The 25,030-nt window shown below is 35.7% G+C and overlaps 2 protein-coding genes across 11 annotated transcripts in view; one reads left to right on the top strand and one right to left on the bottom strand.

Annotated features, from left to right (window-relative positions):
• SUPT3H (SPT3 homolog, SAGA and STAGA complex component) overlaps positions 1-25,030 on the top strand; it is a 539,392-nt gene that overhangs the window by 4,437 nt on the left and 509,925 nt on the right. For both annotated transcript variants that reach the window (XM_045498438.1, XM_045498437.1), the window contains exon 2: positions 7,652-7,752. In XM_045498438.1, the coding sequence (XP_045354394.1) occupies positions 7,652-7,752 (101 nt within the window). The remainder of the gene's footprint in view (positions 1-7,651; positions 7,753-25,030) is intronic.
• RUNX2 (RUNX family transcription factor 2) overlaps positions 1-25,030 on the bottom strand; it is a 281,233-nt gene that overhangs the window by 229,350 nt on the left and 26,853 nt on the right. The window lies entirely within an intron of this gene.

Raw genomic sequence — 25,030 nt, 5'->3', positions numbered from 1 at the left:
ATGAAATTAGTTTTTTTCAAACTGTAGTTCTGAACCTCAGATGTCTTTGGTCCCCCTCCCGCCAACTGGTGTAGTTGTAGTTTTGTCTAATTGTTTATCCACCTGCCTAAGATTGACTTTTAAGCACAGAATTCTGGAACTTTTAAAGTTAGCAAGTCTCTAAGACAACTTAATGACAAGTCCCCTGACTACTTACTATGTGTACAACTTTTCAGTAATTTCACATTAGTTTAGCGTGTTAAAGGAGATGGGCATCGTTTACAAATGAAAAAAAACCTAAGGCACTAGAATTGGAGAAGGTTAATGAATTTTTGTTAAAAAATGTATGGGCATGGATGGAATATTTCTGGTTGTCTGTCCGTCAGCTACTCTGGATCAAAGCCTGATTTTTGTTAGATTTGTGACGTTTCCCCAGTTTTTACTCTTGGCTTCCTCATTGGTAGTGGGGATGATACTTGCCTTGGAGGGTAACTGTGAAAAAATGTTAGGTAGTACAGGTGAAAGACCCTTTATAAACTCTGAAATGCGTATACAAATTCATCAATTTGTTTTTTACATGCCTACAGTAAATCTCTAATTCCCTTTTCTTTTTAGTCACATGATCTGTGTTTTTAACCACATCAGATAGTTTATTGACTTGTTTATATTTAAAATAGACTCCTCATAAGGTTAAATATTTCTAGAACGTGAATCTAGAGTGGGAGAGAATCCTGATGTTTAAGAGAGACCTTTCTTGACATTCTTGTCAATTATACTTACTATTGACAATATAGTTGACTAAAAATTTTTGCCCTTATCTGAAAAGTTAACTATTAAGTCACTCAAGTATATGATACTTTATGTAAAAACAACAGTGTTTTAATATGGGAAACGTAAGCTTGCCGTTTTGTCAGGGGTTGAATGTTAGGTATTTTAGGATGATCTGACGGGCACATTGGCAGTGCACTTTAAGAACCGTATTTCCAAAGAATAAAGATTTTTTTTTTTGAAACTCAGTATTTCCCTAAGAGAGTACTGGATGTGAAAGCACTTGAAATAGAAACCTGCATTAATACGAAACTAAAGAAGAAAAACATAATAATACAGCTTCACAGGTCTCTGAGCAGTCTGACTGTGCTCCTAAAAAAAAGTAACTGCTCATGTAGCCAACTAGGATATGTAAATGGACAGTTTATATCTGCCTATCAGGAATTTTCGTGGTTCACAGATGTTTTGATATTCTTTTCAATTCAAATAGATTTTTTGAATACTCGTTATGTGGTAGCCACTGTCTTCTTTATAACACTCCTCTGAGACCGGCAGAAATTATTCTTCACAGATGGAGAAGCTGAACTTGAGAGATGATTGGTCCTTATTATCAGAACCTACAGTATTGAGTAATTACCCTTAGCAGAACCCTGTGACCATGAATTATATCAGTTTTCTGTCTTACAACATCTGTCACACAACTTCTGCAGGATGTCATCTCCCCTTGAATGTCTAATAGTTGTCTCAGACTTAATATGGCATAAACTGAACTCCTGGTTTCTTTGTTTTTCCTTTTTCAGTTTTCCTGATCTCAGTAAATGGCACACCATCCAACCAGTTGCTCAGGCCCCAAGCTTCGGAGTAAACTTCAGAGTCCTCCTTGACTGTTCTTTCATACTCCATGTCTGATCCATCGGCAATAAGCTCTGTCTTCAAAATATATTCCAGAAGGCTGACCACTTCTCACCATCTCCACTTGTACCACTAATTCAGGCCGCTGTCCTCTTTTGCCTATACAACTTCAATGACTTTCTGACTGGTCTTCTCACTTGTACCTTTGCTTTGCAGTATAATGTCATGGCAGCCAGTTATCTTTTTAAAACCTAAAACATTTCAAGTCACTTCCCTTTTCACAGTTCTGTATTAGCTTCACATTATATTCAACTAAAATTTAACCTCCATGGCCTAGAGGGCTTTATATCACCTGGCCTCTTGCTAACTGTCAGGCCTTATTTTCTACTGCATATCCCCTCTGTTCCCTTCCCTTGAGCCACACTGGCTTCAAGATCTTGGTACTTTGCTGTTCTTTTTGCCTGGAAGTTCTCCAGAGCTCCATCCCGGGCTTTGTTCAGATCTTATATTAAATGTCACCTCCTGGTTGAAAACCGCTTGTTTAATTTGTTTTCATAGCCTTTGTCATGACTTCACATTATATTTATATGCTTGTCTCCTGCATTATAAGATGTTTCTTTTGTCTAGCTTAGGCACTATCCTATCCCTAGCTCTTAACAACAGTGTTTGGCTGGCAGTAAGTGTCCAGTAAATAGGTATGAATGGATGCACCAAAGCACAGGTCGTGCATCAGCTTTAAAGAAGAAAGTGCCTAGATTGTAAGAGGAGGGAATCAGGAGAAGATACAGGGGCTTTGGTTGAGGAGAGAGGAGGAAGTAAGTAAGAGCTTTTCATTTCTCTGTGAAGGAGGAGGGGCAGTCATCTGCCAATAGTTGGGGAAGTTTATTAATAAACTAATGTGCACTGAAGCATTTAAGGTTAAACAAAAGAATTAGCGAATGAAAACATTAAATGTCAGGGAAAGGAGACTTCCTGAAGATCGTTGAGTCTGGGAAGTCTTGGAGACCTTGAGCTTCAGTTGGGCTTTTCTAGGCAGCTGGGATTTGGAGAGGTGGAGAGGAAACAAGAGGTACTGTAAGTAGGAAGAACTGTAGGCTAACGATTCTGAACCTGGGATGGTTTGGGAGATGCTGGACATTTGCTTTGACTGTTGTAGGGAAAGGAGGCTGCAGAGGTCCTGTGGGACTGATATTGGACAAATTTTATCCTCCAGGGGAAGGAGAGCTATTGGATGCTTTGAGTAGAGGAGTAACCACTACTTATTTATTTATTATGTTTATTTATATATTTTTTGAGAGAGAGCAGGAGGGGCAGAGATGGAGAATCCTCAACAGGCTCCGTGCTATCAGGGCAGAGCCCGATGCGGGGCTTGAATCCATGAATTGTGAGATCGTGACCTGAGTGGATACTAAGAGTTGGATGCTTAACCGACTAAGCCACCTAGGCGCTTCAAGGAATAACCAATATTTAGAATGAGTACTCTGGAGCTGTATGCAGAATTAATTAGAAAGGTGGGAGATGGGTTTAAAAGATACTCTAGTAAAGGTATTTATTAAGGCAAGATTGAAAAGGAAGGGATTGAATTAAAATTGCTTTATTAAGAGAAAATATGCCAGGACCAGATTGCATGGAGGTAGGCAGGAGAGGAGCTGGTGAATCAAAAATGCCTTGGAGTTTTTGAACTTAGGCAACTAAAGAGTTGTGTTGTTCGTACAGAATCAGGATGTTGGACAGGGAAGCGGGTTTGGTGGGGGAAAATGTACCGGGGAATAGTATATTACAGAGGAGAGTTTTTCTGTCTATGAATATGAAGTCTTTGATAATTATATTAAGATGGTGATTCTCTGCTTAGAGCTGGTAACTTGTCATTTTGATCATTGGGTGTTGCTTATGAGTATTTGTATCTTCTTATCTATGCCAATTAGAATCAAACTGATTTTGGTTAGGAAGTACTTACTCCTGTTCTAATAGTTTTTAAGAAAAATTATTGCTCGTTGAATGAATGGGAAGGAAGAGTATTTACTATCATACGTTGCTCTTTATGGTGCTTCATGGTTTTCAGAGTACTTTTCACTTCTGCACTTACAGTAATCCACTGGCATATGGGTAGTTTAGATGTGCTGTTCACTTTTTTTTTTTAGTGTGGCTAAATATGCTTTATTTTCAGATTTTTACGAGTGTTAAATCTCAGGACAGTTTCCCCATAATAATTGACAGGTCTTTAGTTCCTACTTTTGTCCCATAGTATCTTGTGCCTTATCTCCAACATCATTCCATTGAATATATCTGATCGATTAACTTCACTAGGCTCTAAGCTACTCAGTGGCGGAGGCATGTCTTTTTTATCTTTGTATTTGTTATACTGTTCAGTAGTTTGTTCATTCACCCAGCATTTACTGAGCATCAGCAGTGTTAGGCAGTACTTTAGGCACCAAAGTTACAGAAAAATCAGCGTCCCTATCGTTACGCAGTTAGCAGTTTGATGACAAGGAAATAGTTACACTATAGTATGAGAAGTGCTATGATTGATGCATCTTATCTCAGGTTCTGAACTCATTTAATATGTAGTAAGTGAATACAAATGATTTTTAGTTATGAAAATACAATTAGCAGTTTCAGGAGAATTGTTGATTTCCAGACAGTTACACATGAATCATCTATTCTTTGGATTATTCATGAGATGTTTTACCTGGTAATTGTATGGACACTTGAGCTTTATATCTTCTGAAGTCCACTTGTTTAAATATATTGGAATTACCATTGTGTTATCCCAAATACTAGGTATAAAAGTTTTAAAATTGTGTATAATTAAATTATTTTATTTTTTACATTTTCAGTGATTGATCATTTTGGTAATTATTTTTCACAGCGAGAGAAATTTATGCCATGATGTAACTTGAGTTTTTTTGTTTTGTTTTGTTTTTAAACAACAAAACTAAAATGCAGTGTATAATAGTGGTAGCTTAACCTTAATTGCTTCCTGCCTTTGGAGTTCTATGAAAATGAGAATGTTCTGACAGTGTTCTACTAATTTATGTATGTGGGATGTTCAGGTTATGCATGGTTGGAATTGAAACTGTTCATACTCAGAATCAGTACATAGGTCTGCTGAATTAATTTTCCTCAGCAGTGATGTAATAGAAGAAATGATAAAACATTCCACTTTTAATAAATGGGTAGACTGATGGATTTCACAACACAGATATTTATGTTGTTTTGGTGTGCTATAACTAGTGATAAAGTTTCCAACTCTTTGAGGTATTTTAAGCCAAAGATGTCTCATGGTATTTCTTCTTTGGTCATTTAGCAACAAAAATATGAGCTGTAATTAGAAACCCGGTAGCATGTTCATTACTTTTTTGTTTAATTCACATTTGTAATGTATAACTTTACTACAGTTAAAACATTTTTTTTCATTATGGTATTTTCTGAGGAAAAGGGTATATCCTCAAGCTCCATTGTTTTAAAATAAAAGATGTCAGTTTTTCTACTCTGGAACAAGATTTTACAGGTGTGATATGGTATTGACTATTGACTTAATGATTGGGTTTAAATATGTATTAATCAGAGATGAACTTAGGCCTCGGGTTCACATTTAAACTGTGGCATGTTGAAATAATCTAGATCTCCATCTGCACATCTGAATTCATTTTGTAAAATATGGCAAACAGCTGCATTTCAATCGAAAGCTAAAACGACTGCAGGACATTAACCCATTGAGAAGATTACAGTAGGTTTTCAGTTCCATGTTAACTGTATTTATTAGAGAAAATTGACTTGAGTGCTTCTGCTTTTAACTGACTTTTTTTTTTTTTTTTTTAAATGTCTAGGAGAAAGGAAATAAAGCATTGGGATGATAGGACTTTGATGTGTAAAGAAGTTATGTCTAAAGTTAATTATCTAAAATCAAACAAAATTTGGGTATGGGAAATAATTATTTTAAAGATTCTAATGAGCTATCAGCTCATCATGTCAGAAAAATGTTATTCACCTGCTTGATGTAAAAATTAAATAACTGACTGTGGAAGGATGACCGTGGTTATAATAAACTAGGATTGGGACCTTTTACCTCTTACCGATAAATACTCTTGATGTGAAACATTTGCAGTAGGGGGACAACTGAAGAAAGCTGTTTTAATAGGAATTTACTTTCTGAATGTCTCCTCTTCAGAGAGAGTGAAAGTGGGGTGACTAAAGGGGCAGGCTGCTCCAGCAACGTCAACAGGATATTTGGCCACAGGATAATCCCACAGACTGACATGTCTTCAAATCTGACATGAGTCAACTTAAATCCTGTTTTTGGAGGCTGGGGTTAATACTCAATCTTTGAGTTTAACGTTTTTTCCATGATAGCATATCTTTGCCAGTATTCTCTTGGGTGAGGGAAACATTTTCTGAGGTTCTTGGGAGAGCCAGGTTCCTTGTTTTTTTTTGTTTTTTGATTTTTTTTTTTTGTTGTTGTTGTTTTTGTTTTAAATCACTGCCCTGATTCTGTAGGACCGTTCCTAGAAGTAGTTGGGTTCCTGTCTATTTTCCCCCAATCTTGGATTTGATGATGTGAATTGTTTTTTGTTTTTTTTTTTTAAAACCTGAGTTCTAATCATGATGCTTCCTATCCTGTATTTTTGTAGAAAAAAGGACTTACTTTAAAAATCTTTGTGGAAAAGAAATCAGGCTTAACACAAGTTTATGGTCTTTAATAGCATCAGCTTTTTCATGTGCTTTAGAATTTTGGTTTTCAGGCTCAGTTTGAGTGAAACTTTTTCCCTTGTTTTTCTTTGCTCTTGCATTTGGCCTGGCCCTAAGAGCCCTCTAACTAGACCATGACTTCTGTTGGCAGATAGTTGGCTTTGCCACAGAAGGATATTGTGACACTCAGATCTAGCTGACCAGCTAGCCTGCTGTTTATCTTAGTCCTCTGTCCTGTTGACTTCTCAAAAGCTTCTTCTTTTCTTTTTTAAAGCTTATTTATTTTGTATGCGTGCGCGCATGCATGCAAGGGGGCGAGGCAGAGAGAGAGGCACAGAATCCCAAGCAGGCTTGGAGCTGCCGGCACAGAGCCTGGTGTGGGCCTTGATCCCATGAAACGTGAGATCATGACCTGAACCCAAAATCAAGAGTCAGACACCAAACCAACGGGGCCACCCGGGTGCCCCAGTACTACTTTCTTTTATCATATGTTCAAATCTGCAAATTATTTTTATTGTAAGGAAATTATATTGCAACGTTTATATGGACATACAAAATAATAGCTAACATTTATTGAGCACTTACCGAGTAATAGTTGAGGCTTTTATCTACTTTTATTGTGATGTTATTTTCACTAATTCTTGTTTATAGGACTGCCACATGCATTAAATAAAACAGCATATATTAGGTTTGGCATCTACTTTTCCTATTATGCATCGGCTTAATTTTATTGGGGGAAAAGTCACATTTTAAATTGATGAGTTAGTTAACCATAAGATAAAATACCACACTACTTACTTCTACTGTGCTGATTGACTTTATTTTTATTATTTATATTTTAGGGTTTGGTTCAAATGGGGGTTAGATTATGCATTGGTTTTCTAATTTTGTGTTTTGCAGCTGTGCAGTTCTTTGTATTAACGCTCACTTGGAACCCGAGTACATGAATAGAAAAATCAGAGTTGTTCTGTTGTTCTGGATGGAACTGGGAGGGTGTGCTTAGAGACCCCTTGGGAGCTCCCTGAAATATTGCCAGTGAACCTTAGGGCTCCCTGGAACGTATTTGGAAACCATGGAGTTCTGTTATTTTAATGACTCTTTTTCTTCCATTATTTATTGTAAAATTTGTACTAAAACGTTTATCACTTAAGTCGGTAATTTTTGATATCATATTCGACTAAGCAGTTTTTCCTTTTTGCTATTTCATTTAATAAAGAATATTAATAGGAACAAATCAGATTTATGTAAAAATTAGAAATGGAAAATTTTCTATACTTTTGAAGTAATTTATAATTGCTTCCACTCTCCATGCATTTGTTTATAGTTAAATACATTTTGTAAGCCTTATTTCTTTTTTATTTAGATGAATAATACTGCAGCCAGCCCAATGTCTACCGCCACTTCAAGTAGTGGAAGAAGTGCGGGGAAGTCGGTAAGCTTTGCAGCAGAGTTACAGAGTATGATGTGAGTATGTCTCTGCATCACACTTCTTACTATTTCAGGTTTATTCATTTGATAAAAGGCAATAGAAATAACAAAATTTCTAAAACTTAACTTTGAAATGTGTACTTAACGAAGTAAAAATGGAATAGTCTCTTCATGGTTTAAATAGCCGTATGTAGAAGGGGCAAAATAGGTTAATAATGCTCCAGTAGTGCTGTATTTGAAAAATAAGTACTGGTTCATCTTTATAAAAGAATGAACAGTCACATAAGTCTGTTTGCTCTCGTTATGATTCTCTGCTCAAATCTGTGTTATGGATTGTTTATTACTATTTTAGTTTTAGATTTAGAGGACTTTGAGGTTGATTATATTCTTGGATAGTTGAAATGTTTTCACAGAGAGGTTCTCTGTTTTTCTCAAGTATCATAATAATTCCATGAGCCTAATTTAAATTACTTTTTAGTTTTGATAATATTTGAAATCACTGTATTGCTGAATGTTGAGAAAAAACATAGAACATCTAAAAAACACGTGTGTTCTTTTTGAGAAATTGCACAATCATTCTTTCCTTAAGACTCTTTTTAGCTTAATTTCTTGTTTCTTGCATTGAGTGACATGGCAAATCTTGATTTGAGGGGAGGTAGCATATTTATTAGAAATGTCTGCTGCCATATATTCGTTTTAGTTTATGCTTAGTTCAGGAGACAATTACTCGCATAAGTGGGACAACACATTAGAACTCTTCTTTTCCTGTAGATACATTATTTGTGACATACTGGGCAATTTGAAAAGAATGTTTCTGTGGAAGGTTTAAGTATCTTCCTCTTGTGGGTGTATATTGGTAGCCTTCATAGAGGGTTAACGCTATTGTGTGACGATTATTGTTCAGATACGTAGGCTGTTCATATGCTCGATAAACATAACTAGACAGCGCTGAGAATGTTTAGGTCATAGGTTCTCAAACCTTTTGGTGTGAGATTCCTTTTACACTCTTAGTTTTTGAAGACCTTAAGCAGCATTTGTTTATGTGGGTTTTAATCCGTTAATATTTATTGCCCAGAGTTTAAAACTGAGGAATAAAAAATTAGTAATTTACTTGCAAAATAGTATACCTATTACATGTTAACATAAATAGCATATTCCCTATGAAAATAATTATATTCTTAAACCAGAAATTGATAACGTATTTTGTTAGATAAGATGAGAATAAACTTAGTATATTAATTTAAGAGTTGTATGAGGTGAACCTGGGTTTCAAATTATAGAAAATGTTAAGGGTTTTATGCTGGTATAATTTTTATATGATAAGCATTTTCATTTTAGTTTTGTAGATTTACATTAAGAATGTTTTATATTGCATTCTGTTAATTATGTTTCAGAATATCAAATGTGCTTTAGAAGGTTTACAGTAAAGTGAAGAAATTCATTTTCTTGTAGAGCTGGTTCATTGATTTACTTTGTGTTTTTAAAAGCTTTTTAATTTCAAACTCATAAGAGAGTAGGATAATGAACTCCATGCATCCATCATCCAATTTTAACAATAATTGTGTTTTGCTAGTCCTACTTAACCTTTCTCCCTACTGTCTACTTTTCTTTCGTACAGTATTTTAAAGCAATTCCCAGACATCATATTTTAAAGTTGGCGGTATTTATTAAAACAATATATTTGTTGTAAATAAAAAATAAGCTCTGTAGCATAGGTCAGCACACTATGGTCATGGGCCCATGGACTGGCTGCCTGCTTTTGAAAAGAAGATTTTATTGGACCACATCCATACTCATTTGCTATCTGTCACTGCTTTCATGCTATATGACAGAGTATTTGTGACAGAGACCATGTGGCCTGTAAAGCTGAAAATATTTACTGTATGGCCCTTTACAGAAAAGGTTTACCTGGTCTATAGAAATAGCTCTCTGTAAGAAAGCTGTATTTCCTTTTGTCATTTATACTTAGGAGAGGTTCTTCTTAGTGCATTTGATAGACTGCAGGCCACTTAAGAAAACAGAAAAAAATAAAAGCTAAATTCAGCACTTTCTTATTAAATACTTTTGCAAACATCTTCTCAACTAATGTGCTTAAGCTGGATTCAGAATGCAAAAGTTATTGTTGGCTACAGCTTTGGAAGAAATGTACATTTTCCTTCTATTTCAGACCTCTTAGAGAGACCATTCCTAATAGTTACATTCATCATCTATAGTCTGAAGTTATTTTTTTCCCCTTATGAATTGCTTCATAGAACACAAAAAAAGGGCCCAAATTGGGGGAAACTTTTCAAATTTACCAATGTTTTTTATTGGTGTAAGGTTTTTAGGCTTTTGATTATATACGAATAAGTATACATTTATTGTTGCTTATTTCACATGTGAAGTGCAGCCCTAAGTATTCATGTTTATTTTGTGTTATAGGAATTCCATTCTGTGAATCCTTACCCTTCTGTGTCCCCCCAACCCCCGCCAGTTCTGTTCAGCCTGTTTGTATTGTATTGCTGTTTTTATTTATTTTTTAAAATGTTTATTTGTTTTTGTGAGAGGGAGTGAGTGAGCAGGGGAGGTGCAGGGAGAGTGGGAGACAGAATCTGAAGCAGGCCCCAGGCTGTAGGCTGTTAGCACAGAGCCTGACACGGGGCTTGAACCCATGGACAGTGAGATCATGTCCTGAGCCAAAGTCAGATGCTTAACTGACTGACCCACCCAGGTGCCCCTGTATTGCTGTTTTTTAATCTTCTGCTGTCATTTCACCACTAATGAGCTGTTTTTCTCTTGGCTCCCTGCCCTCTAAATAAGCAACAGTATTGTGGTATCATTTCCAGGGGATAGTTGCACTGTGAAAGGTGTCTAATTGTGAAACACAAATGACATTGTCCTGATCAAATACAGAACTGGCAGCTGGTCTGTACTGTTAGCGCCTTGAGAGAATTGACCATATTTTAAGTTTGTGTTGTAAATTCTACCAGTGAAGTATTCTTTAGGAAGTGTTCTACAGATTTTAAACTAAAGGACGAGCCATCAAAGAGTTGGTGGGTTGGGGATGACAAGCAGCTTTCCCTTACCGAGTGCATATAACTCAGCACATTTGCTGTATGTTTCTTATCACAGCTCTTTGAGTAATGTGTGCTGGGAGGGCCCAAGAGGCTTTTCATTTTTAAGTTACTGAACTCAAGTAGCCTGTAAATTACAAAGTGAAATCTTTTCAATCCACATTGCAGGTATTTTAACAAACTTCTTAAGAATTTTGATTAAGAGCACTTCAAGGAGTTTTCATTGGATATTTTCTTCTTTATTTTACTCATTTATATATTTCTTGCCTTGTTATATTGTACTTTGTCAGGTGTTTGACCTGGTGATGATGCCAGGTTTCACTGCTTGGTAACATTTAGTGATTCTCATGCAACTAAATTAAAAAAAATAATGGTTTTGTGTTTACACGTTACTTACATTTTATAAGAATTCTTCCAAATGAAAGTTTCATTCATATTTAAAGTTCACAGATTGAAAAGAAATTTTTTTATTTAGGAGTGTTTTTTTATGTACAATAAAATTCACTCTCTTAACTGTACAGTTGTGCAAGTTTTGCATTTTTAAAAACCAACATTTATTGGCCTCCTATCTGGTGGTACCTAAATGCCTTCAGAATAGTGCAGCAATAGAGAAGGGTTGTGGAGACACGTGACTGTCATGTGATAGGATGTGAGCAATTAATTTCATGGTAGTACAAGGGAGGGAGTGATGACCTTCTGAGGGTACGCTTCCTGAAGTCTGTGCTTCTGACTGCTTCCTGGAGTGTCCTTTAAGTATTCTGTGAGCATCTCAAACTTAGTATGTCCCAAACTGCACTACTAGTACAGTAAGATTTGCTTCTTTTCCTGGGAATTTTTGGGGTATGTAGCAAAATCTGTTTATTCATTGCTGCATTAGACTAGGGCAGAGTTGTCTATGTAAAATGGTATCTTTTGGCTATTATTTAACATTATAAGTTTTGAGCTGTGAGAGAATTCTGTTCCCAGTTCTATCCTCACGCTAATCTGTCTTTAAAGAGACCTGATATGTAAACATAGGAATTAGTAATAGATGTTCATTAAACTCACACACGGTTGCTTCAAATATTGAGTTTCCCTACTGTGTTTAAGTTTTTTAGGAAATTGGAGAAAAATTCTTAAAGGTAAACAGTGCTGACATTTATTACACCTTCAGGGATGCTTTAATAATACTGATGATCATAGTGAATGCTTGTGTAGAGCAGAATGTGTACCAGGCACTTCCTGAATGCTTCCGTATACCATTTCGTTTCTTTCTTTCATTTTTTTTTTAAATGTTTATTTTTGAGAGAGAGAGACAGCATGCGAGCAGGGCAGGGACAGAGAGAGAGGGAGACACAGATCTGAAGTAGGCTCCAGGCTCTGAGCCGTCAGCACAAAGCCCAGCGCGGAGCTGGAACTCACGAACTGCGAGATCATGACCTGAGCCGAAATCGGGCGCTTAACCGACTGGGCCACCCAGGCCCACCCCCCCATCCCCCCCATTTCATTTAATCTTCACACAGCCCCATGAGGTGAATACTGTTACTCCTCTCTCACAGATTAGAGGAGGAAATGGAGACACAAAAGTTAGTAACTTGCAAAAAATTGCCATTATAATAAGTGGCAAAACCTGGTGTTTAAGCCTGGGAGTGTAACTCCATCAGAGTCTGTGCTCTGATGTATTATGCTAAACTACATTTCAGTCAATAGAACTTTGATTCTGATCTATGAAATTTAGTTTACAAATGAATGTTTATTAATTTATGTGTGAGTAGTGTACTGTAATGAAGTAATGACAAAGCTGAATTATTAGTATTAATTAGTGTTATTAGTAATGAGGTCTAATTTTTATAAGAAGTATTGGAATGTTATTTTCATATACTCATAGCATTTATTTCAGTTTCCTATACCTGACCACCAAATCGCTTTAAGCAAGGCCATGTCAGTAACGAAGAGAAAGTATAATTTTTCATTGAGATTGTATATTTATTACTTACATGCTCCTTATTGGATGCTCCTGTTTGTGATATGTCATAATTTTGGATATGGCTATGTGGTTGAATATTTAATGTAATATTTAACATAATGTGAATATTTAAATGTACCTTTTATATTTTATCACTATTAACTAATACTTTAATTCCTGATTCCTGATAATTTAAATTACACTGAAATACGTGGATGAACTTATCCTTGTACTTTTTGTGGAATGCATCTATTTGGAATATTTTAATATATACATTGGTTTATAGATACAACAATAATGAGGATTTTCAAATTATTTTAAATGGGTCACAATCTTTCCTTTTGAAAGTGAGAAAATGCTAAAGCTGATTGAGAACGCAAAAGCGCTGTGTAACTGAAAGTTGGTTATACTTATTTTCCTTTCAGAAATAAAAATAAGGAAATGTTTAAGTTGCTACATCCAACTGAATGAAGTCCTTGCATTGAACAAGTGTGTCATCTTGTAAATGGGACAAAACACAGTTTTGAATTTGTGCTGAAATACCTCTATCAGTTATCTCATGAAAAGAAAGTTAGTAGGCCTTTGAGTTGAGGATAGTATGTCTGTCTCTAATTAGGGAGAAAAACGTGTTGCTCAGTCTTAGAAACGAATCCCTAAAATTCAGAGAAACAGTCATTTTGGTAATTTTATATTGAATATTCTTAGTAAGGTAGGGAAAAATAGGTAAAAATTGATAAATTCGTCATTCTAAAATTGCAGTGTAGTTGCAAATTACGAGACTGGAGAATGGGAATACTGGTTCTGAGCTAGTTTGATGGTGAACCAGGACCTAGCAGATACACAGTTGTGTATAGACTTCACTTGTCTTTAGTGTGAACATTGATGCATTCCACTGTGTTCCTGAGCGCTTGCCTAGACTCTGAGAGTGTCATATACATATATATATATATATTTTTTTTTTTTAAATGCTTATTTACTTATTTTGAGAGAGGGAGAGCTCAAGCAGGGGAGAGGCAAAGAGAGGGAGAATCCCAAGTAGGCTCCATGCTGTCAGTGTAGAGCCTGACCCAGGGCTCTATCCGATGAACCATGAGATCATGACGAGCTGAAATCTAGTCAGACACCTAACTGACACTGCCACCCAGGTGCCCCCCCCCCACCCTTTTTTAATGTTTATTTATTTTGAGAGAGAGAGCATGTGCGAGCTGGGGAGAGGTAGAGACAGAGAAAGAGGGGGAGAGGGAGAGCATCTAGCATATGATTTATTTACACTATTCTTTCTAAAACCTGAAAAGCTTCCAAATTTGAAGTACATTTCTCAGATAAGGGATTGTGGACTTGCATCTACTTCGTAGGGTTTATTTGAAGATGAAATGAGATACTGAGTCAAAGCACATAGTTCTGGGGCGCCTGGGTGGCTCAGTCGGTTGAACGTCCGACTTCAGCTCAGGTCACGATCTCACAGTCCGTGAGTTCGAGCCCCGCGTCAGGCTCTGGGCTGATGGAGCCTGGAGCCTGTTTCCGATTCTGTGTCTCCCTCTCTCTCTGCCCCTCCCCCGTTCATGCTCTGTCTCTCTCTGTCTCAAAAATAAATAAACGTCAAAAAAAAAAAAATTAAAAAAAAAAAAAAAAGCACATAGTTCTTGTTCCTGGCACATAGTACATACTCTCCTGTTAGTTGTTGCCATCATCTTATAAAAAATGTTATCAGCTGGGGTGTCTGGGTGGCTCAGTTGGTTGGGTGTCTGGCTTCGGCTCAGGTCATGAGCTCGAGGTTAGTGGGTTCAAGCCCCACGTCGGGCTCTGTGCTGACAGCAGAGAGCCTGGAGCCTGCTTTGTTTTCTGTGTCTCCCTCTCTCTCTGCCCCTCCCCTGCTTGCATTCGGTCTCTGTCTCTCTCTCAAAAATAAACAAACATTTAAAAAAACTTAAAAAAAGGGGCGGGCGCCTGGGTGGCTCAGTGGGTTAAGCGTCCGACTTCACTCAGGTCATGATCTCTGCAGTTTGTGAGTTTGTGCCCCGCGTCAGGCTCTGTGCTGACAGCTCAGAGCCTGGAGCCTGCTTTAGATTCTGTGTCTCCCTCTTTCTCTGCCCCTCCCTGCTCATACTGTGTCTCAAAAATAAACACTAAAAAAACTTAAAAAAAACTCAAAAAAACCAAAAAAATGTATCATCAACATATGATTAGGAAACTTATAAAAATGTAAGTGTAGGGGCAGATGTTTGCAGTTTTATGGGAATAATTTTTATAATCATAGAGAAAAATGATTTGTCTACATTATAGCCTGTTGTCCAGTAGAACTGTCTGCGCTGATAGAAATTTCTATTTCTGTGCTCTCCAATATGATAGCCACTAAACACATGTGCCTACTGAATACATTAAATGGGTATATTTGACAACCTAAAAGAAATATGGAAAATACAAATTATACATGGGCTACTACTTTTCTGGGATGCTTGCTTATATTTTTATCGAAAGTGGGAAAATACATACTACATGTTATGACTTTTTTTTTTATTTAATATTTACTTTTAAGTGCTGTTACCAGTTTTACTTTTTACTTCTTCCTCTTTTATTGTGGCTGTCATTGTCCCACAGTTCTTTAAAGATTTGGGGATATTAATTTTTGGTTACTTTGGCAGGTCAAATTTGATTGTGAAGTTTAATGTTACATTAATGTTCCGTTTTATAGAAAGTACGGATAATTAATACTGAAGTGTTAATTTCTTAAAAATGTTCCTTTGTGAATTTATATATTCTTTGTCTTACTGAAAATCCCATGACTATAACTCTGAACGTATTGTATTGTACTTGATTATCATGCCAATGTGCATTTAGCTAGATTTGCAGAATTACTGGTAGCTGCAAAGTTAGCATTATGTTATGAAGTATTAAGTCAAGTCATTTTTTTAACATGCTGAGATTTTGAAAACTTGTTATTTTTAAATGTACCAAGTTCAAAATTAATCTTTAGGAACGGTAGTGGGTAGGGGCGCCTGGCTGGTTAAGTCGGTAGAGTGTACGACCCTTGATCTGGGAGTTGTGTGTTGAAGCCCCAGGCTGGGTGTAGAGATTACTTTAAAAACACGAGCAAAAATCTTAAAAATAGTAGTGGATAAAAATGGATTCTTTTTAGTACAGCGAATATATCAGATAGTGGTTAGTAATTTTGGATAGGAAATGAAAATTTGATATCTACTATCATGTATTGATTACCTCCTAACAATAAAGTCTGTTGATACAGGATGTAAATGATTCCTAAAATGAAAAAGATATAATTTCATATAAAATAATAATAGATTTTTAATATAAGGGAATGAATCTTTTTTAGTTGATAGTTTGTTGGGTCTAAGGTTTCATGACCATTTTTAAGTTGGCTGACACACAGCTCTGATTGATTCTCTAGGTGTGAGACTGATACGTAGTTTTGCATTACATCCAAGGACATGAGAATTGATTTATTTTGTGATGTATTTTAACATGTTAACGTATATATTAATACGTTTGTATATGTTTTTGATATACTAAGATACATCACAAAAATTTATATATTGGTATGAGTGTGCTACCTTTTGCAAATGTATATTTTTTGACATCACTGCATAGATATTTAGAAAATCTTAAAATATCATGTGCCTTTTTGAGAATACTGTAGTCATTAGGTTTTCTGAGTGGCATAACCGTTTTTTTTTTCCTGGGACAGAATATAGTTTACAAACCACTGTTCTAGGGAAGAGAAGTGAGAACCAACCCTTAATCTTTGACTGCTTTCTTCCTCTTTTTTTCTCATTGATTTCTCTGTCTTGAAAGAACAATATATTTTACCATGGCTGGAACAGTGTTCGTAGCCTTTTGTGACTTTTCCCTATTCCTGTTTTACATGGATTAGGAATGTGTGTCTAATAGGGATAACAATGCGCTGGTAATATATTTCTGCCAATTATGGGTTAAACTAAACTTTTTGGGCTGGGCTGGCAATCAATTGATACTTATTTCTTCAACAAAAACAGCATTCTTTTTGTGTGGAAATACACTCAGTCAAACTTGGAGTACAACCCATTTCTAAGTCAAATACTGTATTTTTTTATTCTGCCTCTTCCAACCTAGAATTTGGGTTTCGTAATATCCTGTATATCTCTAATCCTTTGGAAGGATATGAACACAGGTAATATCTGTTTTCAATATACAGTAAAACTTATCTGGAATTTATAATATAATAAAATGTGAGTAATTTAAAGGGTAAATTAATATAAAGGACGATAATGCCACATCTGAGTGATTTACATAGCATGATACAGTGGAAAGGGTTGTAGATTTGCAGTTGCGAGATCTTGGTTCACTTCTGTGTTGGTGGGTTTTATATATTAAGAACAAAATAACCTCCCTTACCCACCCCCGCCAAAAAAACCTAAAACCCTAAAACCTAAACCCTAAAATCATGGAAATGTTATGGGTAGGAATTGTTATATCTACATTTTATTTAAAATGGAATGTCTTTTATATTTCCTTATTATAGAAGCAGTTCATGTTTTTTTCTGAAAAGAAAAGATATCAGGAGATATAGAAAGAACCTAAAGAACATTTTAAACTCACTGGGTTAAAGCACTGTTAATGCTTTGGTATTTACCTTTCTAGTTCCTTTCCAATGCATATAAAAAATAAACACCAAAAGCTCATATTGTAACTGCTATTGTATAACTTGGATTTTTACTTGTATAATGCCATAAGCTCTTTCCATATTGATAAATATATTTAATGTCATTATCTTTATAGCTGCAGTGTGTATTTTTCTAATATTTCAGCATTACAGATAGAATTATAATGAACTTTCATTATATACAGATATAGAGCTATTCCCCTCCTTTTTTCTCTTCTCCCCCCACCCAGTGTTTTCTATCTCTGCACTCTGTGTGTGTGTGTGTGTGTGTGTGTGTATGTGTGTATGCATGTGTGTATCTTTGAGCGTGTGACTGGTATTTTGTTAGGACTAATTCTTTTAAGGTTTTTGTTGACCTTCCATAAAGGCTTTAATGAAATGTAATTCTACCAATAGTGTATATAATATATACCTTACCAATATTGAGTAATGTGACATATGTATGTTTACATTTATTTGTATGTAAATCAATATATAATTGAAGTAAATTCACAATGTTGTTAGTTTCAGGTGTACAACATGATTTAATAATTCTGTATATTACTCACTGCTCATCATGATAAGCATAGACACCATCTATCACCATACAACATTATTATAGTATTATTGGCCATAATCCCTATGATGTACTTCTCATCTCCATGACTAATTTATTTTATAATTGGAAGTTTGTATCTCTTAATCTGTTTATCTATTTGCCCATTGCTGAGTCCACTTCCCCTCTGGCAACCACCGGTTTCTCCTCTATATTTACGAGTCAGTTGTTTTACTTATTCATCTGTTTTGTTTTTTAGATTCCACACGTATGTGAAATCATACAGTCTTTGTCTGACTTATTTCACTTAACGTAGTACCTCTAGGTCTATCCATCTTGTTGTAAATGGCAAGACCTCATTATTTTTTATGGCTGAGTAATAATCCATTGTATATAGGGGCGCCTGGGTGGCGCAGTCGGTTAAGCATCCGACTTCAGCCAGGTCACAATCTCGCGGTCCGTGAGTTCGAGCCCTGCGTCAAGCTCTGGGCTGATGGCTCGGAGCCTGGAGCCTGTTTCCGATTCTGTGTCTCCCTCTCTCTCTGCCCCTCCCCCATTCATGCTCTGTCTCTCTCTGTCCCAAAAATAAATAAACGTTGAAAAAAAAAATAATCCATTGTATATATATACCACATCTTCTTTATCCATTCACCTGTTGGTGGACACTTGGGTTGCTTCCATACCTCAGCTATTGTGAGTAATGCTGCAGTAAACATAGGGGTGCCTGTATCTTTTCAAATTAGTGTTTTCATTTTCTTTGGGTAAATACCAAGTAGTAGAATTACGGATCATATAATATTTCTATTTTTAAGTTTTTGAAGAACCTCCATACTGTTTTCCAGTGGCTGCACCAATTTGCATTCTTAAGAGCAAGGCATGAGGTTCCTTTTTCTCCATATCCTTGCCAAGACTTGCTGTTTCTTTTTGATGCAAGCCATTCTGACTGGTGTGAGGTTATCTCACTGGTTTTAATTTGCATTTCTCTGATGCTTAGTGATGTTGAACATCTTCTCATGTGTCTGTTGGCCATCTGTATGGATTCTTTGGAAAAATGTCTATTCAGGTTGTCTGCCTTTTTTTCCATGAGATTTTTGGTTTTTTGATGTTGTGTCAGTTTTTGGTATATTTTAGATATTAATCCCTTATTGCATCTATTATTTGCAAATATCTTCTTCCATTCACTAGGTTGCCTTTTGTTTTATTGATGTTTTCCTTTGCGGTGCAAAAGTTTTTATATATTGTTGTTGTCCTAATAGTTTGTTTTTGCCTTTTTTCCCTTTGTGGGAGGAGACGTATCTGTAGATATGTTGCTAAGGCCAGTGTCTGAGAGATTACTACCCGTGTTTTCTTTTAGGAGTTTTATGGTTTCAGGTCTCACATTTAATTTTTAATTCATTTTCAATTTATTTTTGTGTATGGTGTAAGAAAGTCGTCCAATTTATTTTGAATGTAGATGTCCCGTTTTCCCTGTACCATTTATTGAAAAGACTGTCTTTTCCCATTGTATATTCTTGCCTCTTTTGTCGTAGATTAATTGACCATATAGATGTGGGTTTATCTCTGGACTCTCCATCCTGTTTCATTGGTCTATGTGTCTGTGTTTTTTCCTAGTACCATACTGTTTTGATTACTATAGCTTTGTAGTATAGTTGGAAATCTGGGCTTGTGATACCTCCAGCTTTGTTCTTTCTCAAGATTGCTTTGGGTATTTGATGTTTTTTGTGGTTTTATTTATATATGCTTACATTTATATATATTTTTATTCATATGTATTTTAAGTACATATATTGTCATGAAAGAATTATTTCAGTTTAGTTTTTAATTGGTAATACATTCACACATTTAAAAATAGTCACAGTTATTCAGTGAACCGTTCTCCTGACATTGTTGCCTGTTTTTTACCCTCTGAGTTACAACTTCTTTCCTGTGTATTCTTCTAGTTTGTCCACATATAAACACATATGAATATGTTCCTATTTTTCCTTTTTACACATGGAGTAACATGTTGTAGACATTCTTTTGTATTTATTTAAAAAAAGTTTTGGGGTGCCTGGGTGGCTCAGTCAGTTAAGCGTCCAACTCTTTCTTGGTTTGGTCTTAGGTCATGATCTCACAGTTCATGAGTTTGAGCCCTGCCTCAGGCTCTGCACTGACAGCACTGAGCCTACATGGGATTCTCTCTCCCTGTCTCTCTACCCCTCCCCTGCTCTGTCTGTCTCTCAAAATAAATAAACTTATTTATTATTAAAAACATATTAAGTTTTATATAATAATTTTAATATAAAATATTTAATATAAAAATAATTATTATTAAATAAAAATTTTTTAAAAAAAATGCATCAGGAGACCTCTGCATAGCAACATAAACAGAAGACAGAAAGAATGTGTTTAAGGTCTTCTAGTGTTTTGTAGTTGAGTTATTGTTTGATGAACTCGAGAGCCTAAATAAACACAAGGGAGCCCTTTATTATTCAAAGGAAACTGAGGCAACTTCTAAATGTGTTACTTAACTCAGAAAAGGTAATAAGATCTTCATACTGATAAACAAAAAGAAGGAACAAAAGCAATCTGTAATCCCTTACCAAGAGAGAGTCTTATACTTTGGTGTGTGTTTATGTGTCTGATATAATTTATTTAAGTTTTTAGTAATTTTTAGCTATTGCTGTGATTTTTGGTACTCTTCCTTCTCTCCACCCCCAACTTAATATACTGTGAACGGTTTCTATGTTATTAGACAATTATTTTATTATATAGATATCTTTCATGCTATTAATCCCTTGTTATTGAACCATTTGATTATTTCCAGTTTTTCTACTTTTATTAAAAATAACGTAATGGGGCACCTGGGTGGCGCAGTCGGTTAAGCGTCCGACTTCAGCCAGGTCACGATCTCGCGTCCGTGAGTTCGAGCCCCGCGTCGGGCTCTGAGCTGATGGCTCAGAGCCTGGAGCCTGTTTCCGATTCTGTGTTTCCCTCTCTCTCTGCCCCTCCCCTGTTCATGCTGTGTCTCTCTCTGTCCCAAAGGTAGATAAACGTTGAAAAAAAAAAAATTAAAAAAAAAAATAACGTAATAAGATCTTGATACCTATTACCTTAAAATCTTAGAAGAACTTTTGAATCTAAAAGCCTTTTTGATAGTAACTTCCTAATTTTTCTTCCAAGAAAATTGGACTGATTTATATTTCCATCAGCAGTTATGAGAATATCCCTCTCCATCTCTCTCTGATATTTAATAGTTGTGCTATTTTACAGCTTTTCTTTGATTACTGAGTTTGAAAATATTTTAGCCATTTATATTTCTTTATTTGTGGGCAACTGTTCCTATTCTTAGCACGATTTTACTGGGTTCTTGTTTTTCCCTATTGTTTACTGAAGCTTTTAATATATTAAAGGCATTGGCCCTTTGTTGATCGTGATATGGAAGTCTCTCCACCCTACTCCCCATCTTTTGGTTTCTTTAAGGTTTGTCTATAGTGAGTGATTTCTTTTCAATATGTAAGTTTTCATTTTTAATGTAGCTAAATCAGTCTTATACTTCTTTATTGCTTCTGCCTTTGACAGGAAGTCCTACCCTCAATTTTTGTACATATCTTCTGGTACTTATATTTCAGGTTTTTAATTTCTACAGTTTAATATTTTATCCATTATTTTGTTGTATAGTGTCAAAGAGGGTTCTAAGTTAAAACAGTTTTTAGATTGGGTTGCCAGTGGTCTAACCACCATAAATTATATAAGCCTTCCTTTTCCCTCAATTGAAATGCTACCTTTATCAGATAATAAATTATTATTTTTGAGTTTTCTGCTTTGTTCTATTAAATTGTCTATTCCTTTGCCAGTACTACATTACTTTAGTTATTATAGCTTCTTAATATGTTTTAAAATTTGCTATTATAGTTCAGGGTCATCCGCATAACTTTTCCATTTAAAATATTTCTTGTCTCTTTTCCTATTTTTATTCTTCCAGATGAATTTTTAGGGATCATTTTATCAAGTTCCAAAACAAATTCTAAGTGCAAATTTTAAGCAGTTTCATTTTTCTTTTCTTTTTATGCTTTCTTGCTGTATACTCGGATTTCAGACATTGGTCTTTTGGTCTTTGCAGTTCATTTTACTTTTAAAGTTGATTAATGAAATAATTTTACATTTAGAACGTTTATTTGAAACAACATTGGATGGAAACTAATGAATGAGTTGGTTAACTAGTGTATGATTAGAGACTCTGAAGAACTTCTCCGTTTTCTTTAATATTTGTTTTTCTTGCTTGAATGTAGAATTGTGCTGTGCCTGCAATATGTAAAAATGAGCCAAACTATCCCCTCAATTTTAAATCATGCAGTTATTGTCTTAATTTTGAATGGTGAACATGACAGGAAACAAAAGACTAGTTTAATTTTTTCATAGCTATGTAAAATTGTATTCCGACTAATGGAATTATTTATATATAAGGGTGTATATGCAATATAAGTTCTAGAGAGTAACTGTAGTTAATATATTTATTATGTAAATACATGAGCTAATTTAAGCCATCCATTGGATTTTATTTTGACCATATTAACGAACATATTTTATAGTAGATCTATGCACATTTATTACCGTATATAAACTGAATACTAGGTCCAATTTAATCTTTTTTAAACTGAAATTTCATTGTTAATATCAGGTGTTGTAGTCCACTTGTAATGTAGTGATGCCCCAGGGCACCACAGAGCTACTTTGCTCCTATGATAAATGATCCTACTTTGCTACGCTGTTTGATTTTACATATTTTTATAGTTTTTTTTTACGTTTTCTCTCTTCTTTGCAGCTACTAATTTTGTTGCTGTCAGTGTGCCCCACTTTGGCAGTGTTTCACTTCCCCCTTTTTTGAAAGCTGCTTCACCAGTCTACAAGAGACTAGCAGTCAAATTTATTAGATTTGTATTTAAAAGAAGAGTTCATAAACTCGGAAAGCCAGAGACACTCTTCTGAGAAAAATCATATGATCTTTGGTGCATAAACTTAGTATCAATTTTGAGAGCTGAGTTTACTTACTTCTTAGTTCTGGTTTTGGCTGTATTTTTAATAGCTGGAATTGTCAGATGGCAGGTCAAAGTTTATTTGTAAGTCCTATGTTTAGGCCTAGATCTGTTTTCCCAATGAAACCGTGTGAGGAATTTTAGATTGGTGGGTTAGTTCAGTACACACAACATTTTTTCTTTTACCCATAAAAAATGTCTAAACCAATATTTTCAGCTGTGCCTAATTATTATTCAAACCATTTTGAAGCAGTAGGCAAGACCACTGGCTGAGGTAGGTGAGGATGGGAAGTCGGGAAGCCAGAGGGGAGGGTAAAGGTTTGTAATGGTAAAGGGAGTTCGGGAGTGAAAGCTTCTTAGGAATATGCTTAGTCTTGCCTAAGTTGTCATGGACTCAGCATTTACAAGGGCTCTGACAGTGAGGTGGTATAATTTCTATAACAGTGCTTAGATGCTGGGCATGGGACTGGAAAAGAAAGATGATTAGTGATTTGAAGGCAGATGTGGCGGAAGCATATTGAAATTTAAGATGTTCTAATCACTGAGACTAGGCTGGTGGGGAAGGATGGGTAGAAAGTACGAAAGAGCTGATCAATTTGTAGAAAAACGGGAGAAAGAGAAGGGTGTGGAAACTGCAGTGAGGTATAAAAGTAAGTAGTTTGGAAGTGGTAATTAAGAGAGCTGAAGGAAGGGGCGTCTGGGTGGCTCAGTTGGTGAAGCATCTGACTTCAGTTCAGGTCATCATGATCTCGCAGCTCGTGGGTTCGAGCCCCATGTCGGAATCTGTGCTGACAGCTCAGAGCCAGGCGTCTGCTTCAGATTCTGTGTCTCCCCCTCTCTCTCTGCCCGTCCCCTGCACACGCTCTTTTTCTCTCTCTCAAAAATAAATGAACGTTAAAAAAAAATTAAAAAAAGAGAGCTGAAGGAATAGAAAATGTAACAAAATAGAAGCATCAGCTTGGACATCCCTTCCTCTAGGAAGACTTTCCTGGCCTATTCAGTCTTGTTAATTGCCTTTGTGTGTGCTGTGGCACCTTAGAGCGTACTCTTACAGAAGTCCTTCTTGTTTGGCAGGAATCTTTACTTGTCTGTTTCTGTTCCCCACTGTAAGCTTCGTGACTACAGAGATTGCTATAATTTGCCTATTTTTTAGTACTCTGGTACACATGAGTGCCTGGTATGTGTTAAATAGAATAAATAGGAAGTTGTGTTCATAGTGGGTAGTAACGTTTAGGAAGACCGTCTTTACGAGAGTTGCTAATGCTGAGAAGAGGTCAGAGGTCTTCAAAATAGAACAGGTAGGAAATAGGGTTATGGGTAATCTATCTCCTACTATATGTTCGATTAGGACTTCAAATTACCACTTTATTTTGGTCATCCCCTGATTTTTTAAGGTTTCAAGCATTTGTGTATTGTGCATCAGGTATTTATTTTGCTTCCCTATTATTAACTTGGGAACTAAAGTTTCACCCTTCCCTTTATTCTCTTACTGCATTCACTTTAGTTTCTTCTTTATCTTTGCCTCATGAAAAACATTTTTAGGTATAACACTCTTATCTATACTTACAGCATCTCTGATTTACTTGAAACCTCTACTGTGCCCTTAGAAAATTGTAAGATACGTGTAGTGTTTGGTTTGTAGAAGGCCATTTGTGGAAGGCAGTGTTTCTCTAGTGGAGTCATACAAGTATGAATGAATTCTTTTTAGTTTTTTTTTTTTATTAGTTTTCTTTTTTTATATTGCTGTGAGATCTTTACTGTTTATAAAATGCAAATGATAACGTCCATGTTTCAGATTTCTCATATGAACTAGGTCATATATGTCAGTCATTTACATAGGAGATTGATAGGTGTTCTGTGCAAATCTCTGTATAAATGTCTATGCCTTTTAAATTAGTTTGACTTTATAGGATTATAGATAGAATTGAACTTCAGCTTATATTTGTAGAACCACCTGTCTGCCTTCATTCAGGAACAAAGCAGTCTGGTAGTATCAATTACTTAGACTGAATGGAAAATTTGAGAGTCTTTAGAAATTGTTTAAGGCAGTCTTTTTATTTACTGGTGAGGAGGCTGAAGAGCAGAGAGAAGGAGGTGGTTTGCCCTCGA

This window comes from Leopardus geoffroyi, chromosome B2, assembly GCF_018350155.1.
Source record: "Leopardus geoffroyi isolate Oge1 chromosome B2, O.geoffroyi_Oge1_pat1.0, whole genome shotgun sequence".
Lineage (NCBI taxonomy): Eukaryota > Metazoa > Chordata > Mammalia > Carnivora > Felidae > Leopardus > Leopardus geoffroyi.
Note: the sequence above shows the minus strand (reverse complement) of the source record. Positions and strands in the feature narration are given on the sequence as shown.